Below are 12,632 nucleotides of genomic sequence, written 5' to 3' on the forward strand. Positions count from 1 at the left end.
TTCCAGTCCAGTGCTCTGTGCTAGAAAAGGGACAGCTGGTCCCAGCCCCCTCTCTGCATTGTTTTCCTCTACAGGTTTTGTGACTAAGTGCATCCAGCTCTATGAAACCACTGTGGTTCGTCATGGCCTTATGCTAGTGGGGCCAACAGGCTCTGGGAAGACAAAGGTATGGTTGAGACACAGAAAGCCATTGTCTGTTGAGTTATGCAGGGGGTTAAGCTTCACAGAAGGCTCATGCTCCAGCATTTCCAGCTTCTCTCGGAAGTCAGAGGACCAAGATGCTGCCTTTTAGTATTGATCTATAGACATGGGGAAATATATTAGCAGCCTGTTATTTTGAGTTGGGAGATTAGATTGAGGTTTATTAGCTCTGCTGCAAATTTCTAAGGCTGAGATGTACTTTGACATCTTGAGATGCTTCGGGCCCCTTGTGTGGGAGATCTGACTTACTCCCCCCTGCATGCAGTGCTTTATTTTTGTGAATACAGCACCTCCTTGCTATGTTACTGTCCTTCACTGTATCTGCTTTCTCACTGCCTTTTGAATGCAGAGACTGTGAGAGCAAGTCACTTTGTTGTTAGGGAGCCATGGCAGTTAACTCTTGTTCTCCTGCTTTTGCAGAGTTATGAAGTCCTGGCAGCTGCAATGACATCACTGAAAGGTCAGCCTGCAGCCAGTGGTGGGAATTATGAAGCAGTCAGATACTTTGTACTGAATCCCAAATCCATCACAATGGGCCAGCTTTATGGAGAGTTCAACTTGCTAACGCATGAGTGGTAAAGTACAAAACCTGCTCTCCTTCCTTCCAGATGGGAAATGCTTTTCTTCTCATCTTGAGCGTCTTCTCTTCAAGGCTGAGAACTACTTAGGGCAGTGGCATAAAACCAGAAGTGATCAAGCCCTTATCCTCACCAAGCTACAGTCACGGGGATTTAAGCTGACATCTTTTATTGAGCACTTGGCCCAGCTGCCAGCATATGCTCAGGCAGTTACTGCGGCTCAGCTCACAGCATTAACTGCCTAACAAGGAAAAATTCAATTGCTTGGAGCACACGCCCCTGCTCAGCAGTTTAAAAACACTTGCTTTGCTTCTGAAGAAAAGTGACCTCTCTACTGCACACATGAATTGTTCCGGATAAATACACTGGTGGCCTTGAACGACGAGGAAAGGCATAAAGAGGCATTTCATTCCTGTTACCAGGGCTGCTTCTTGCTTACATGTTTTGGAAGGAAGAACCAATAGCCCATTTCCCCTCCTGACAGCCAGGTCCTACTGTTTATGTTTCCATATGTGACCTGAGGTTGACTTTGCAACTCACTTTATTCAGAAGCAAAGATGTGAGAAGCAGTGTGAATATCCCTCTGCCCCTGTCACCCACCGCTAGCTTAGGGGCAAATCCGAAGACTGTGTTCTGCAAAATGAGAGAAACTAAAAAAAATATGAAACCATCTGCCTCTAGGGAAAGTGCAAGCAAGTTAGCATTGCTGATGCTGAAACCGAGGGCTTCCCAACATTGGCTCTGGTGCATCTTTACTTAAATGTACTTTGCACTTTTCAACCTATGAGAAGTACATTTCATAGGTTATTCCAGTTAAGCTTGACAGTTTATGTATGATGTGACTCTACCCAAGGGCAGCACACAGACACATTAACATGACAAAAAGAAAACTGCAGCAGCCATATAAAATGTATTTACATGCAAATCCATCTGTTTTAATCAGCTGTGCAGACTAAGAGCAGACTGTTTTCCCTTCATCCCTGTAACAATACCCTGGAATTCACTAGCACTATAAAATAACAAATAATTTAATAATGGGAGTAGAGTCCAGGGCTTGAACAGAAATCACACTCGAGGTTTCCATGTACAGATTAAGGTCTTGCTGTCAACAGCCAGCATTCCTTGTGTGTCTGCTCTCCTGTTGACCAGCTCCTGCACTATCTGGGTTCACAGGCAGCTGAGGATGGGGAACTTCAGTTATAAGAGAGTGAAGTCCTGCTCTTTAGGCTGGATTCATCTTCTTAACCCATAGTTACCCAACTGAAGCATGTGAATTAGCAGAGTAACTGTCCTGAGTCTCCCTTAACAGAGAAAAAGAGGTACCTCCAGAGAGCAAATGACCTACTTATGACCTGAACTGGATGCTAGCAAGGCTGCTTTGCTTTTTGCTGAGGACAGAGATGTTAAAGAGAAGCTTGGCACTTTATAGTTGGATGACTTGAAGTCCAAACTGTAATGCCCAAAGAAATTGTTTCCTGGTGCCACTCAGGCTGAGATGTATGTATCAGTAAAAGAGAGATTGGGTTGGACCTTTATGCATCCCATCAACAAGTAAGGCACAGGTATCCTTGAGCACATGAACGAAGGAAAGATTCTGACTCTGTTGCCTTAAGTGGTGGAAGCTTTGCCATTGATTTCAGTAAAACCAGAATGGGGCAAGCCCTGCCTTCCTCCCACCTTTCAGGACAGATGGAATCCTTTCCTCACTTATCCGACGGGGAGCTGCAGCTACTGACACCATCAAGAAGTGGTACATGTTTGATGGGCCAGTTGATGCTTTGTGGATTGAGAACATGAACACAGTGCTAGATGACAATAAGAAGCTGTGCCTCAGCTCAGGTGAAATCATCAAGCTGTCAGAGGTAACTCATCCCTGCTGCTTTTGCTGCCTGTTGTCTGTTTTTCTTCTTCTCTATTGGAACAGACTTTTAATTTTCACTTGATGTCTGTGATAGACTTACATGGAAACTGGTGTCTCAGCAGCAGCTCTGTGTTGGCCAGATCTCTGCTTTGCTGCACAAACACAATAAAAAGAGGGATCCTGCACCAAATTATCCTGAAAGATATAACCAAAGTGATCAAGTGCTTATCCTTCTTTCTTTCTTTCTTTCTTTCTTTCTTTCTTTCTTTCTTTCTTTCTTTTCTTTTCTTTTCTTTTCTTTTCTTTTCTTTTCTTTTCTTTTCTTTTCTTTTCTTTTCTTTTCTTTTCTTTTCTTTTCTTTTCTTTTCTTTTCTTTTCTTTTCTTTTCTTTTCTTTTCTTTTCTTTTCTTTTCTTTTCTTTTCTTTTCTTTTCTTTTCTTTTCTTTTCTTTTCTTTTCTTTTCTTTTCTTTTCTTTTCTTTTCTTTTCTTTTCTTTTCTTTTCTTTTCTTTTCTTTTCTTTTCTTTTCTTTTCTTTTCTTTTCTTTTCTTTTCTTTTCTTTTCTTTTCTTTTCTTTCTTTTCTTTCTTTCTTTCTTTTCTTTCTTTCTTTCTTTTTGCAATTTCCAGAGCATGACCATGATGTTTGAAGTCCAGGATCTGGCTGTTGCTTCCCCTGCCACAGTCTCCCGCTGTGGCATGGTTTACCTGGAGCCCAGCGTCTTGGGGCTGGAGCCTTTCATTGAGTGCTGGCTGAAGAAAATCCCAAACATCATGCAGCCCTTTTCAGAGCAGATATCTTCTCTCTTCAAGAGATTCCTCAAGGTGAGCTACCATGCTGCTCCAGCCTTTCCATGGCTTAGAGCTTGTCAGCTCAGATACCAACCAGGCCAGGCAAGGCCTGAATTTAAATGCCAGCGTGGGAACACTTCAAACAACCAGAATACAAACTGATGTGAATTTCCTGGATATTTAGTAGAGGTTATTTATTTATCCCTGTAGATGTGACTTAGTGTTATTGATCACCATTGTTCTGTTTCATTTTGAAATTATCTTCTGGACAAAACCATCCCTGGTGCAGCTCCATTGCTTACAGTGAAGTAATTCCAGGGAGAAAGTTGTAACAAATCTTGTTATTTCCGCTCTGCTGTTCAGCCATTATTTTAATGAATGACCTGGAGTTGCAAAGGAAAGCTCTGAAGGGAGTGATGGCACAGCACTGATGGCACAAAGTGCTTGTTACTATTGCACAGGACCAAAAACCAGGCCCAGGGGTTTCTTGGGGTTAAGATTGAAACCAGGAGGTTTCTCTCTGGTCAAAACAGTAGTACTTGGGGTGCAGTGGGAAATAGCAGCATTCTCAGTCATATCCTCCCTGCTAGACAAAGCCTGAAGGGAGGTGAGGAGAAAACAGAACCCTAGAAAATAAAAGCAAAGTCAACTGTGTGGGGTGGTGACTCTCTGCTGTTCTTGCCTCACCTTACAGGAGGCCATTGGCTTTGTCCGGAGGTTTGTGAAGGAGATAATTGCCTCAACAGACAGTAACCTCACAAGGAGCCTCATAGTGCTCTTGGAGTGTTTGTTTCAGCCTTTCGTTCCTGCTGAGGTAGGATTTTGATTTTTCTACCTCTATCACTATCACTTGTGAGTACCTGTAACTCTTCAGGGCACTAAGTCACACAGAGGGTCAGTCACCAGAGAACAAGGTGTTGGTGCAGCAAGGTCATGCTGTAGCTCACCTACTTGGCAGATTGTAATACAACATCCTGCAAAGCACAGGTAAACCTGGAAGGATTATATTTTGCCCACTGAAAGAGCAAAAGATAAGCTCCGTGCCAACCAGGCTGGAGGGAAGAGGTTCACTTTTACTTATAGCATAGCGAATTGGAGAGTGAAAAGCAGAGATCAAATCCAAGCAGCAATGCATTTCAGATTGCATTCAGATTGAGAATTAGTGTTGAAGAAGTCTGGATAACTTTCAAATTTAAAAATCAAAGACTAAATTCCTCTCCAAGCTTCTGTTGAGTGACATTAGTTGAGTGAGGGGAGTCTCTCAAGTAAACCAATGAAACAGGAATTTTTAATCCACAGAATACATTAACAAGGCTTGTGAAAAACTAGCTAGAAAAGCTACACAGAAGCTTAATAGAATCAGAAGCATATTAAGAGTCTGTTTTTTGTGTACTTCAGCCATTCCTGAGAATTTTTCCTCTGCTGTTCTTTGGTTCTCAGGGAAAAAGGAAGATTCCCCAGGAGAAGTTAGATCGTATCGGAGAGCTGATTGAACCCTGGTTTATGTTTGCCTTGATCTGGAGTGTGGGTGCTACTGGAGATACCCAAGATCGCTGGGCCTTCAGCAATTGGCTGAGGGAGAAGATGGCAAAGGAAAAGGTGAGTGGAGGAGAAGCAGATCCTCTCTCATTTTAGGGGAACTGGTAATGAGGGATGGGGGTCAGAGCTTCTTACATGCCTGGAGTCTTTGAATGGCCTTCTGATATATCACATCTGCCTCAAACTTCAAGGAAACCCTGGAATTGGAAGATCTGGGACAGAGACCTGCCCCATCTGGCCTGGGCAGCATCTCACTGGTTAATTTTTCCTTGTAGCAGTGCAGATTCTCTGAACTTAGCTGAGCAGCAGCCAGGTTCACCCCAGCTTTATTCCTACAGATCCAGTTGCTTTTCCCAGAAGAAGGGCTGGTTTATGACTACAGACTGTATGATGCTGGGCTTAGCAGTACTGAAGATGATCTGGATGAGGATGTCATTAGGGAGGTAAAATACTTTACTTTCAACTCTAAGCTTAGGCATTTGGGGGGAGGGATCAGGAAGGAACACAGTTCTGCCAAATTTGAGAGGATTTTCTCATCAAGGGCAAATAAGAAGGGCCTGTAGGAACTAAGTGAGAATGTTGAAAGTGAAATGAAGCATTTCACTGAAGGAAGTAGGCAGCTTCTTGCCCTCAGGGTGGTGAAGCAGATCTTTCAAATCTGAACCACAGACTAGTCAGTTCAGCCCTGAGTGCCTCTGCCAGTGCTCAGGAAAGTAAGGGGGCTCTACAAGTGTAGCTGCTGGAGAAGGAGAGGGAGAAGCTCAGATGGAGAGGTCTGTCTGTGTTAGAAAGCAGTGCAGAGCAACAGAAGAGCTGTGTTTAGCAGAATCTGGAGAAGGAGCCAGGCAGACAAATAAGCCATCTTTTTCACAGAAGACATCAGGGCAGTAGGACATGTGAGGTCCAACCAACTACAGTCACTAGCCCCTTGACTAAAACAAAAAGACAAAAACTGTCCCCCCTAAACACACCTATACCTTTCAGGTGTGCTGGGAGAAGTGGCTGGATTCTACAGCAAAGTTCACCATGGTTCCTGATACCAACTTCTGTGACATTATTGTACCCACAGTGAACACAGTCCGAATGGCCCATCTGCTGGAGCTGTTGCTCACCAACTGTAAGCCAGTACGTCCCCAGCTTGTCTTTGATTTTTTGGTTCAACTTTGTTCTCATCAACAGGGGCACCTTTTCCTCTTCCAGTGTAGTTAGTACCTAACAGCTACCTGTATTTCTCTGGTCAAAAGCTGTGCCTAAGCAGCAAAAGTTCTCCATTTCATCCCTAGGCACTATGCCAGTGTCCCAGAGGAATGTGAACACTCAGTTTTTCAATCAGAAATGCAGTATTTGCTAGACAGTTCATCACTATCCCTCTACCTGTTTCCTGTGGTTCAGTTTCATACTTCTCTGGTTGGATTCCTTCCACACCAAGAGATCTGTTGAGCAGCTGTCCTTACTGTCCTTACAGCCTTCTGTCCTTTCCTGGCCTTTGAATGCCTAAGTGAGCAGGAGCCTGTATTTCCTCCAGCAGATGTCAGAGGGCTGGGAAACGTGGACAGTATGCCTCTGGCTGTGCTGCATTGCTCATTATCCTTCTAGGTTCTCTGCATTGGTCCCACTGGCACAGGGAAGACTCTGACAATTACAGACAAGCTTTTGAAGAACTTGCCTCTCAAATACGTCACCCACTTCTTGATGTTTTCAGCACGCACCTCTGCTAACCAAACCCAGGATATCATTGACAGCAAACTGGATAAGAGGCAAGTTCCATTTCTGCATTTGCAAAGGCAGTGTCCCTGAGCTCAGTGTTTCTGTCAACTTGGTTGTTTAGTTTTATTTCAAGACCTGAAGGGGCCCCAAGCAGGTACAGCTGTGGATAACAGATAGGACACACAGCAAACCTGAGCTGGGATTGTGAGAGCCAATAATAACTTGATACAAAGGCAAGAAAGTGAGAAGGATTACTGGGGGTCTGTAGAAGTTTCTTCAATTCTAGTTATTCCAGAAATACTACATTTCACAGTCCAGGTGTTTGCAAGACCTGGTGTGGTATCTTTATAGAAACTGATGAGGGGAGAAAACATGACTGCTGACTCCCAGTCCTGTTCCCCATGGTTAACAGCTTCCCTTTTGCCTCCCTGGTCAGTAACTGGTTTGATTAATGGGTTCAAGCTTTGCTTTTGTTTCTACCCATTTATCCAGTGACTTTCTACAGAAAGAGACGAAGTTTCACTTGTGTTTGGAAAGAAGCCAGTGCCTCAAATATGGCTCTGGATCTGTCCTGTGCAGTGGGCCATGTAAAGGGTTATATGGAGTGTAAGTGTAAGGATAGCTGAAACTGCTGACCCAGGAAGCCTCTGGAGAAAAAGCTGCTTTGGGATCCAGTTAGGAGTACCTTTGCAATAGGAGTTGTCCTGTGTCTTAACCCTGCTTCTGCCCCTCCAGGAGGAAAGGTGTGTTTGGGCCTCCAGTTGGGCGATACTTCATATTTTTTATTGATGACCTGAACATGCCCATGCTGGAGACGTACGGTGCTCAGCCACCCATCGAGCTGCTGCGGCAGTGGATGGACCACGGGGGCTGGTACGACAGGAAACAGATTGGTATGACCCAGTTCCTTCCCCCAGTACTCTTGGCCCATTGCTAGATCTGCATACCTGCTGTGGAGAGTCGTGGTGAAAGTTTTTAGCTACAATTTAGCCTTTTTTCCTGGTTTTTGTACTCTTCAAGGTAGTTTTAAGAAGCTGGTAGATATCAATTTTGTCTGTGCCATGGGACCTCCTGGAGGGGGAAGGAATGTTGTCACTCCACGCCTCACTCGCCATTTCAACTACCTCAGCTTCACTGAGATGGAGGACAGCAGCAAGAAGGCCATCTTCTCCACCATCCTTGGCAGCTGGATGGGTAAGTTCTGCAGAGAGCTGCCACCTTCTTGTCATGTTGCAAGTCAAGCTGATGGTAAGAGAGGTGGGGAAGGGGAGGAATTAATATTGATGATCTGATCAAAGTGTTGAAAGCTGGAACTTGCATTAGTTCCTTGAAGGTGCTTTTGAGGGAAAGTGGTGTTTGGATCTTAGCAAACTGGGCGCTTATGCACTGTTCAGTCTCCGGGCCAAACTCTGCTGGTGCAGATCAGCAAACTTTGGCTTTGTCTCTCCATTTCTTAAGATATTGTACAGCTTAGGCCCTTCAAAGAGAGTTTTGTTTGTGATGGATGATGCAGATATTCTGCACCTCAGCAGGTGAAGTGGTAACTCAGGTTTTTTGTCTTTTTCTAGATGGACTCCTAGGAGAAAAAAGTTACAGAGATCCAGTGCGTAAGTAAGAGCAGAAAGATGAGAGAGGCTGTGAACAGAACAAGCTGATGGGCACAGCATGGCACAGCTTACCTGTGCTTTCCACAGACAGACACTTGCCCAGCCAACAGCCTTCTGTGGAAGCAGTGCCTTCTGTTACTCTCCATCTGCTGCAGCCTGGGGACAGCCAAGCAGCCCACCCAGAAAAAAGGGTTACTTTGGAGTGGAATGAGCCCTGTTATATTTGACAGGGTGGGAATTTAGGATCATCTTTGCAAGTATGCTCTCCTCTGCAAGTCTGCTAGTAGGAAGGAGCAAGAATAGTGAGCTATGAGAGAAGCAAAGCAGAGCTTTCTGAGTAATTGTGATATTCACAAGTGTCAGTACCTGATTGTGAGCTCAGGGACACACTGAAGCATCTAGCTGGGGAATTTTGGAAATAGTGCAGAAAAGTGCAAAATTATAGCTTGTCTCTACTTTTCCAGGAGTGTTTGTAAAGAACTTAATTGGGAGGGGAAAGAAAGAAAGGAAGAAAAAATGTTTTTGTGCTCTAAAACAGTCATCTGTGTTTAAATCTTGACAGACTGTTGCATAAGAAATGATTCCTTGGTGGCTTTGCTTTTGCTGAGCTCAAGGAATTGCAAGGTGGCTTAGCTAAGAGGGCACTCACACCTTCCAGCTTAAAAGTAGCTGAGACTCCACTGTGGGAGTACAAGGAGGGAAAAAGGAATACCTGTCTGGAGTATTTCAGATGGGCACCAATTAACTGTCTAGCAGTGTCTCCTCTCTCCCTGGGGTGCATGAAGTCTTAACACCGCAGAATTGTTGTTATGCATTCTTCCCTCCTTGAATCTGACTCCCTTTGGTTAGGAAGCTCATTGGCAGACTGTCCACTGCAGTGAGCAGGTGCCTGTTCAGGTCCCCACACAGTGTCTGCAGAAGAAAGCAGAAAAAAAGTCTGTTCCTGGCTAAGTCCTGATAACACTTCTGCTACTCAATGCCATCTGTCTGCACTGCTAGGACCTTCTCAACTCAGAGTCACCACCTTGACATCCTCTCCACTTTCCTCTCTCTCTCTGCAGCAGGAGCACCTGCACTCACACACTTGAATGAGCCCTTGGTTGATGCCACTATCTGTGTGTATTTGACCATCATATCCGAGATGTTGCCCACACCAGCAAAGTCACATTACACCTTCAACCTGAGAGATCTCTCCAAGGTGTTCCAAGGCATGCTCATGGCTGCACCCAGCAAGATCGAGGTGAGTTTTCCCATCAGCACAGCTATGCCACGAAGGGAAAGACCAGGAGTGTTCCAGTTAAAAGCCTCACTGATAGGACTTTCATATTGAAGCTGTATTTTAGTACTATTCAATTGAAGTGGTGACCTTCCCTTTGGCTATATTGCATAGTACCAGTAGTAAACAGCTCTCACCCTGCCACCCCAACCCTTGGTGTGGAAGCAGGTGAGTGGCCCCAGGAGGTCAGAATAACACAGCCCTGCCATTCAGGGCTGGATGGAGCCATAGGAGACTAGACAGGGGGCAGAAGTGTTGTCCTATTACCAGCTTGTAGCAATGGAGGCCTCTGACCCTCCAGCTCTCCTGAGGACCTTGCTCTGGCTCCAGCTTATCCAGCAGAAATTGATTTAATTTTTACCGCATTCAGAATTTTCTACCTTTTTTCAAAAGATCCTTTTATTTTGGTGCAGCACAGAACCAGGGTCCCAAGTGCTTTGTGTGCTAAGTCAAACTGGGGAAAAGATACAGACAAACCACATGAAATGTAAAGCTCTTAGAGAAGGCCTGACATGCAGGCAGAGGGGAGGTTGACTGCAGCTGTAATGAGCTCCCTGCAAAGCAGCTGCTTTGAGGAGTTCATTTTGAGAAGAGAAGGGAATGCAGCTTCCACCAGGCAGTTCTCTCTCTGCTCCAGCTGCCTTCTATCAGGAGTGGAGCTGGCCACAGGTGGGGCAGGAACCAGTTTTCCTGCCAGCGAGGCTCCTTATGTTTCTCTGCTTCTCTCATGGGGGTGTTTGGCTGGGATTTCCTACCAGGGCAAACTGGACCTGCTGAGATTGTGGTACCATGAGAGCTGCCGGGTCTTCTGTGATCGCCTGGTCAACAACGAGGACCGCACCTGGTTTAACAACCTGATGAAGAGTATGATGGAGGAGTTAGACACCAGTTTTAAGGAAGTCGTTCCTTCCCAGCCAATTCTGTTTGGGGACTTCATGGAGCCAGGTGCCAATATCAAAGTGTACCAAGTAATTGAGAGCCAGGAACAGGTAAGGACCCTGGGAATCATGATGATGTGAACGCTGTTTACGTCTTCCAAGTCTTCTGCAAACAAAAGAGAACAGTTAATAGTAACCATGGGGCTGCTTGAATTGAAGTTGGCTGGAATCACAAGCCATCCCAGGTCTCTCCTGTGAAATCCTACCCCAGTTATGGCGAGTGGCTGCATTTGGTGTGATGAGAAGTTGAGGTAGAACAAGCTTGCCATCCTGGGGGCAGCCTGCTGTGCCAAATGTCCCAAATGAGCTGCACTTGGGACTGAAAAGTTAAATTTGCTGGAAAGAAATGGCACATTACCCCAAAACAATACTACTTTTACCATTAAAGACTTCACAATTGACCTTTACAAGTAATTAATGTTACTTCCAGCTTCCCTGTTAGAGAAGATACTATGAGTACTTTGGTGATGATAATTAAGCAAAGGCAATGAGCAGTGTGTTTTGCACTCATTATCAGAAACAGATTATTATCCAGTCCTCTCTCCTCTTGTGATAGCTTTGTGACAAGGACTGGTAATTAGCTGAGCTTTCCAATCTTTTGCAAAGTAGGTGGGCCTGTCCCCCACCAAGGTGAGCACAGCTGAGACTGCCAGACTTACCAAGGGGCTGCACAGTCCACTGGCACCTCAGCACGGATCTCAGCACGGTATGAATTCCAGCTAATGTTGCTTTTTCCAGGCTGACAGTGGGATTGCTGAGTGGGTAGAACAAAGTCCCTGGTGTCTTCATGTTTCAACTCTGGCTCTGGCCTGAGGAAGCTGTTGAAGAGAGCCCTGGAAAAGGCAGGAGAGACTGCTCCTGTGGCTGCTCTGGGGGATGGCTGGATCAGGACAGGAGTGTGCTTCTCTGCCCATCTACAAGGCAGCAGTATTTTCTTCCAGCACCTGCCCTTTCCAGGCAGGATCCTAAGCGCAGGATACCACAGCAGGCAGCTATAGAGCTAGGAAGCACTTCCAGAGGGAGGCCGTGGCACAGCATGGGTCAGGCAGCCATAAGCTATTTTATTCTTAACTGTGCCTTGCTATCTCACCAAGCAAACAGCACTGTTGGGAACAGCAGACCTTAGTCACTTGCCTGAGTTAAAGGTCACCATTCAGCAGCTGCTGCCATACCACTAGCTAAACTCAGCCCAGTCCAGTGGCAATTCCTGTAGGAGCATGGAGCAAGGAGCCACCACCAGCTCAGAAGCAGCTCCTGGGGAGCAACTGAGAGGCAGCAGCTGCTCCCAGACCCTCAAGCACCATCCTCTGCCCTCCCCGAGTCCCAGCTGTGCTTAAAGGCCCCCCACCCCCTCCCAATTGCTTTTATCTGGTAGCCACAATTGACTTTTTGCCCGCAGCTGAAGGTTGTGATTGAGGATTACCTGGAGGAGTACAATCAAATCAACACCCCAGAGCTGAAACTTGTGCTTTTCATGGATGCGATTGAGCACATCTGCCGAATCAGCCGGATCCTGAGGCAGGCTCCAGGGAATGCTCTTCTCCTGGGTGTTGGGGGAAGTGGGAGACAGTCTCTCACCAGGCTGGCATCTCACATGTAAGTAATGCACTTCTGTGCACATAATGAGGTGCAGCTCCATCAAGGCTGCTTCCAGAGAGCATCTTTTCCTGCCCTTTGTCTTGCTGGTTACACATTTTTCTGGTTGCTGCCTTTTCAGATTTAACACTCAAGACCTAAGGCTCAGTTAACAGGCACATTTACACTAGAAAAACTGAACTCTTGTCTGCTAGTAGCTCAGGTTACTGCTGTGGGCATGCAGTGAGTGAGCAAAAGCAGCATGTTTCATGTCAGCTCGTTGCCCTGTTCAGCACTCAGCATGGCCAGGGGAGAGATAGGGGCTTCTTCCTGTGAACTGGGCAGCAGGAAGACAAATACAGGAGCTACTAGTGACAAGTGATCAAGTGACACTGGCAGCCTGGCAAGTAGAACTAGTGAGTCTTGGGAACCATGAGGCCTCAAGGGAAAAACTTGGAAGAGACAGGGAACTGGGCTGAGGAAGAAAATTCTTCCAGGTCTGAATATGGGGTGTGATCCTCTGCACTCTGAAGTACTGGGCCTGTTCACAAAATCAGTGTT

General features: G+C 45.8%; 1 protein-coding gene across 3 annotated transcripts in view; it reads left to right on the forward strand.

The window, feature by feature from the left end:
• DNAH1 (dynein axonemal heavy chain 1) overlaps positions 1-12,632 on the forward strand; it is a 71,077-nt gene that overhangs the window by 38,557 nt on the left and 19,888 nt on the right. For all 3 annotated transcript variants that reach the window (XM_071755751.1, XM_071755752.1, XM_071755750.1), the window contains exons 35-49: positions 75-166; positions 622-776; positions 2,464-2,641; positions 3,268-3,462; positions 4,124-4,243; positions 4,870-5,028; positions 5,307-5,411; positions 5,953-6,093; positions 6,565-6,725; positions 7,411-7,568; positions 7,696-7,869; positions 8,244-8,282; positions 9,344-9,522; positions 10,317-10,547; positions 11,896-12,092. In XM_071755751.1, the coding sequence (XP_071611852.1) occupies positions 75-166; positions 622-776; positions 2,464-2,641; positions 3,268-3,462; positions 4,124-4,243; positions 4,870-5,028; positions 5,307-5,411; positions 5,953-6,093; positions 6,565-6,725; positions 7,411-7,568; positions 7,696-7,869; positions 8,244-8,282; positions 9,344-9,522; positions 10,317-10,547; positions 11,896-12,092 (2,284 nt within the window). The remainder of the gene's footprint in view (positions 1-74; positions 167-621; positions 777-2,463; positions 2,642-3,267; positions 3,463-4,123; positions 4,244-4,869; positions 5,029-5,306; positions 5,412-5,952; positions 6,094-6,564; positions 6,726-7,410; positions 7,569-7,695; positions 7,870-8,243; positions 8,283-9,343; positions 9,523-10,316; positions 10,548-11,895; positions 12,093-12,632) is intronic.

Source organism: Heliangelus exortis, chromosome 12 (genome assembly GCF_036169615.1).
Source record: "Heliangelus exortis chromosome 12, bHelExo1.hap1, whole genome shotgun sequence".
Classification (NCBI taxonomy): Eukaryota; Metazoa; Chordata; class Aves; order Apodiformes; family Trochilidae; genus Heliangelus; species Heliangelus exortis.